At 31.8% G+C, this 6907-nt stretch overlaps 1 protein-coding gene across 1 annotated transcript in view; it reads left to right on the forward strand.

Moving 5' to 3' along the window:
- Positions 1-1064: 1064 nt before the first annotated feature.
- LOC137640204 (monoglyceride lipase-like) overlaps positions 1065-6907 on the forward strand; it is a 110131-nt gene continuing 104288 nt past the window's right edge. The window contains exon 1 of the mRNA XM_068372741.1: positions 1065-1553. Within this exon, the coding sequence (XP_068228842.1) occupies positions 1405-1553 (149 nt within the window). The 5' untranslated portion in view covers positions 1065-1404. The remainder of the gene's footprint in view (positions 1554-6907) is intronic.

A 6907-nucleotide genomic window follows, 5' to 3' on the forward strand; every position in this document is an offset into this window, starting at 1 on the left:
AGTGTTTTCGTATATCCTTTCCTCACTGGGCTATTATGCACGTTGGAGCCCTTGGGCTTATAGCATCCTGCTTTTCCAACTAGGGTTGTAACTTTGCAAGTAATAATAATAACAATAATAATAATAATAATAATAATAATGTTAATAATATATATATATACATACATATATATATATATATATATATATATATATATATATATATATATATATATATATATATATATATCAAAAGGGAACCTCAAGACTGAAGGCATATACATATGTACTTGAAATAAATTAACTATGAATTATAACGTGGTAAGTCTAGTTTAAGAATACAAGGTGATGGTGCATATATATATATATATATATATATATATATATATATATATATATATATATATATATATATATATATATATATATATATATATATATATATAGGCTACATATCAAAAGGGAACCTCAAGACTGAAGGCATATACATATGTACTTGAAATAAATTAACTATGAATTATAACGTGGTAAGTCTAGTTTAAGAATACAAGGTGATGGTGCATAGCCACATTACATTATTGGCTTTCCGTTTCGCATAACTCTCTACTATGCATTTTTCTAAACTTCATTCCAGCATTTATATAGCTGTCTTTTTTTAAATGGCTTACATTTACAAAATATATCACAAAGACTCTTGGCAACTACCATCGCTGCCGGGATGTAAGCCTAAAGTATTATAGAATAATCGACCAGCAATACCGTTTTTCGATAACAATGAAAAACTCTTATAAAACGAATTACCAATGTAGCTTTCTCGTTGTCATGGTGACAGCGTCCCATGTGCCTAGACGTGCGCAATCTTATCCATGTGACTTAGATGCGCCAGCGCTGCCTGACGTACGACGTTTTGTTGATTTTTATTATTGTTATTCCAAAGTGGTTTGTATTCTAACAAAGTCATCTAAATTATAGATTTATTTATAGTTATATCCAAAAAGGATAAAATAGATATATTTTGACCTAAAAAAATAATGTTACAGGACGACACGTTCTTAGGGTATTCAGAGGTATGCCAAACCACATATTTCCCGACCCGAACACTGCTATGGTTTCATCCGGATTTGTCGAGCGTAGTTCTGTCTCTCTTATGAGCGCGGTTAAGGTTTCTCTCTCGAACTTGGATACAGGTACTTTGTAGCCCCTTGAGATTTTGCTTTGCTTTCCAAGATGAAGCATGGAAATTGCTGTCTAAGAGTCGATCGTTAACTGAAACGCTTCATTAGTAATATTTAACGAAAAAGCTTGGCTATATTCCCTCGAACCATAATAACTACTGGTACTTGAGTCAGTAACAGTTACTGTTTGGGCTCTTCCATCGAAAAATCGACTAAAAGTGCTACGAAAAAAAAACCAAAACACCACAAAATGACCAGCAAAGTTTCACCCTGGGAAACGACCAACTCAACCACCAAAATTGAAAGTAGGGTTGGACCTGAAACTAAATTTTTTGTGAATAAAAATGACTTGAAGATCCATTGCAGCTACTGGAGTCCAAATGACAACACTGAAATAAGGTAAGACCTTTCCCATGCTTTTCCGGTATTTTTTTTTTATTTTTTTTTATTATTTTCTAGTAGCTATATAATATTATGATAATCTTCTGGTGACTGCGATTATGTGGCTCGAAAAATGTTTATGGCATTGACTATTGTGTAGCCTATATTTTCCCTTGTTAGAGAAAACTGCCGCTAAGTGGTTGAATATAGACCTAATGATCATAAGGTGTTCCAACGTCCTTGCACTTACAGAATGCTGATTTTAGTCGTTTATTTCGAAATGCATTGCATTTACGGATAATTTCGGTCCAGGTACATCTACAGTGACAGATAACATATTTCAAGTTTTTAATAACGGGAAATTAACGATTGTTATACAAAGGAACGTTTACTTCGTATCAATCTGTTGTTGTTGTAAAGGCTAATTTTTTACAATTGTCTATGACGAGACCAATTACTGAAATAGATGTCATATATATATATATATATATATATATATTTATGTGTGTGTGTGCATAATTTATATATGTATATATATATATATAATTTATATATGTATATATATATATAATTTATATATGTATATATGTATGTATATATATGAATATATATGTATATATACATATATACATATAGATATGTATATATGTATGTATATATATTCATATATAATGTATATATATACATACACAGTATATATATATATATATATATATATATTACATATATATATATATATATATATATGCATATATATATATATATATATATATATATATGTATATATAATGTATATATATATACATACACAGTATATATATATATATATATATATATATATATATATATATATATATTATATTATCATTATCATCATCTCCTCCTCCTACGCCAATTGACGCAAAGGGCCTCAGTTAGATTTCGCCAGTCGTCTCTATTTTGAGCTTTTAATTCAATACTTTTCCATTCCTAATCTCCTACTTCGCCCTTCATAGTCCTCAGTCATGTAGGCCTAGGTCTTCTAACTCGTCTAGTGCCTTGTGGAGCCCAGCTGAACGTTTGGCGAACTAATCTCTCTTGGGGAGTGCCAAGAGCATGACCAAAACATCTCCATCTTTCCTTCATAAACTCCTAACATTTAACTCTTAATATCCTTCTGAGGGCTTTGTTCTCAAATCTACTAAATCTATTGGAGATTTTCATTTTCATACCATGACTCATGTCCATAGAGTAACACCGATCTCACTAAACTGATATATAGTCTTATTTTTATATGTAATTTCAGGCGATTTGATTTCCAAATTTTACTTAACCTAGCCATTGTCTGATTTGCTTTTTTCAATCTTTCACCAAACTCTAATTCTAAAGATCCATTATTAGATATCATAGTTCCTAAATACTTAAAGATTCTACCTTATTAATCCTTTCTTCTTCCTATGATATGATATTTCATATTCCATTGCATACTTCGTTCTTATCATCAGTGGCTTTCTACTATTTATCTTGAGCCCAACCTCTTGTGATATTTCATGCATTCTGGTAAGCAAGCATTGCAAATCCTGTGGTGGACAGCACCTTCAGCATACTTTAGGTCTGTTAATTTCCTATCATCAATCCAGTCCGATCCTTCTCCCCATCTCCGACTGTTCTATGCCTTACAAAATCTATGAGGAGGATAAACAACATAGGTGACACATTCCCTTGGAGTACTCCGCTGTTCACTGGAAATTCATTTGATAAGACCCCATTGAATTTGCACTTGCTATGCTCATGAACAGACTTAATGAAATTCACATATTTAAGATGAATTCCATAACGCAGGACTCTCCGAAAAAAAGTGGCCGGTGAACACTATCAAAGGCGTTTTCATAGTACGCAAATGCCATCAAAAGTGGATTTCTATATACTACGCATTGCTGTACATGTCTCAAAATGAAAATTTGGTCAATGCAACTCCTACCTTTTCTAAATCCTGCTTGTTCATCTCTCAGCTTTTCATAATTTTTCTCTCCAGTCTCTTTAGAATAAGCGTAATGTATATTTTCATAACAAGGGACGTATGTGTTATGCCTCTGTAATTATTGCAATGAGTCGGATCTCCGTTTTTGCCATTTTCACCAACATTCCTAACTCCCATTCATCAGGTTTTGCCTCTTCATGCCACATCCTACAAAATAATCATGTAAGAATTCTGGGAACCACTTCACTTTCGGCCAGTATCATCTCTGCAGTTATTCCCTCGTATCCAGAGGCTTTCCATCTCATTTGAGCTTTTTAATGATAGTTTCGACTTCAAACACACTTAGATTCATTCATGGGCACATCAAGGTCTTCATCAGCTTCACGTATATCAAATTATTCTCTTCCTATCTCCTATTCATAACCTTATATATATATATATATATATATATATATATATATATATATATATATATATATATCCTGCCTATACACAAGTTAAAGTGGTCCTTTGGAGTTAGTTGACTTGTTGGAATACAGACTGGCAAAGAATTTGGAAATAATCTAGATCAAAAGACTTGTGCAATATTTTATATATATATATATATATATATATATATATATATATATATATATATATATATTTACATATGTATGGATATATATGTTTATTACCTTAATATTGCAATATATGAAAAGAATGACAACAAACTACATAGAGACTACGAGTCGTTATAATAGATGGCTCTTATTAAAATTCTTCTACTATAATCAAGGCTCTCTAGTTCGACACGATAAGTTTGGTTGGAACCTGCAGGGGTCGACTTTACTACCGGGTAAGGGCGGACGTATATTTATATATATATATATATATATATATATATATATATATATATATATATATATATATATATATATATATATATATATATATATATATGTAATATATATATATATATATATATATATATATATATATATATATATATATATATATATATATATATATATGTATATATATATATATCTCATCAAATAAACGTTCTCCCTTACCTGGTAGGTAAAGTCGACTCTTGCAGCTTCCAACCAAATTTATCCTGTCGAACCAGAGAGCCTCGATTATAGTGGGAGAATTTCAATCAGAGGCAGGCATCTTTTATAACGACTCGTAGTCTCCATGTAGTTTGTTGTCATTTTTTTCATATATTGCAATATTAAGGCGATGATGTAGAAATGTTCTCATGAAAGTTGTTCGCAAGATCAAGATCCATTTTTGGCGTAAGGCCAGATTGACATTATATCAGCAACAATGTTCTTTTTTTGGGGGTGGGGGCGGTATATTATGATTTGTTGGGAGTAAATCCAACAACAAAGGTAGTAGTTAGTAATGCGTCCAATATTATTCGAGGTTGTGATTATTTGATACAAATTAATTGTGTAGTTGTCAATATTTTAGTTGATCTATCGTAGGTCGTTCTCCATTAGAGTGATGCTCGCATATTAAGTAACAGAGAGAGAGAGAGAGAGAGAGAGAGAGAGAGAGAGAGAGAGAGAGAGAGAGAATTTCTAGATGTCAGAGACCTAATACGTATTTTTTCTGGGTTTTAATCAAATGTTTTATTTGTTATTATTTTGTGTCATATATCCATTAAGAATAAATTTTTTTCTTATTGTTTAATGTATAATTGTCGACATATTCCTAATCCTAAAGATAGACCTACATTTACCAAGCATGTTATTTATACTGAAACGCTCACTGTGTCATTAAGAAACTATTAACTTTGGAGCACGATTACTTGTATTCCTTTCGAAAATTGTGAAAATGGTAGAAAAGCCATTTTATTCTAGTCTCAGACCGTCTTGTCAGTGATTAGAAATCTTCTTTCTTATTTTGTTTTCAACTTAACAGTCCATATTATAGTGGAAGTTGAAAATATTGTTTCCGAGCACAATAGCCTTTTTTTAGGTTGATTTCTTGAGTATGAGTGGTGCAGTAGGATTTGCTTGAGGAGAGAATGGAAAGGATTAGGGCTAATGACCTCCCCTCCCCCTCCGCCCCCGTCCGTAAGTATGAAAGAGTCTTGCCAGTCCCTTAACGGCTAACTGCGCTTGAAGGTATCCTCTAGGTCCTCTAGGAGTCTTAGTGTCCGTGCTTGGTTGGTCTTATTTCTACTTGAACTGTAACCAAGGTGAACCAGACGTCCATTTAGGTTATTTTTTTTTTTTTTATGGTAACGTTATTTTCCTTGTCATTTTTTTTTTTTTGGTTTGCAGATAAAAAGTAATTGCCCAGTATTTCAACTTTTCCATATTAAGCAAAACTAAATCAGTAAAGTAATTTCATACTCGACCCTCTCATCAATTCTATAGAATAATTGTTAAGAACAGTTTTAACAAATAGCGTACGTATATTTCTTATTGATACAAATAATAGTTTTGGGCCTCAATATATATGAAGGCTACAATTGTTGTTGCGAGTCTAACGTAAAACGGTCCGAATAATTCTAATAGCCTTGAAAATTGCTCTAAATTCAGATGTTTCACTTCAGAATTTTATATATTTTTTTCGTTTTTGTCATCTGCATCATTAAAGAAAGAATAGAATGAAAAACTGACCCATTCTCCCAAATGACACCAAATACCTCGGGGTCTCCTATTACGGACAGTTTTATTATTATTATTATTATTATTATTATTATTATTATTATTACCACTAGCTAAGCTACAACCCTAGTTGGAAATGCAAGATGCTATAAGCCTAAGAGGTCCAGCAGGAAAAAATAGCCCAGTGAGAAAAGGAAATTAGGAAATAAATAAATGATATAAGAAGTAATAACAATTAAAATGAAATATAATTTAAGGATTACAAGAGTCTTATCTAATATGACCTGGTGCTCGAATAGCAATGACATTTTTCCTTTAGTCGGTCAAAGTCTGGTCAATCAACATTCAAGTTGTTTATAGTTTCAAACGGGAAGGTCATGACGTCATATGATCACTACATGGCAAACGCTTGCATGAATTGGGGTTCTTATTTCGGATTATTGAGATAATGCACAACGGTATAATTTTAAAATATGCGAAAAAATTAATGTTCGACAGTCCTTCATCGCAGCTCAAAAATTAGAAGACGAAAGATTTAAGCCACCATCGATAGCACTTTCCCGAATAATGTTTCTATAACATACAGAACATAATCCAATCACAAAATGGAAAAGGATATTTTTAACGTATATTCGTTAGTATTTCTATGAGTAAAATTCTTAAATTCCCCCTGTAAACATCGTAATTGGTAAATTAACTTAGAAATGGGACATTTGTGCTATTGCTACCGTGCTGGTAATAGTCACCACCTACTGTTGATACAGGTATCCTTTATTAACAGTTCCTGAAACACTTGCTATATTTCTTTT

The sequence above is a fragment of the Palaemon carinicauda genome, chromosome 4, assembly GCF_036898095.1.
Source record: "Palaemon carinicauda isolate YSFRI2023 chromosome 4, ASM3689809v2, whole genome shotgun sequence".
In the NCBI taxonomy this organism is placed as follows: Eukaryota; Metazoa; Arthropoda; class Malacostraca; order Decapoda; family Palaemonidae; genus Palaemon; species Palaemon carinicauda.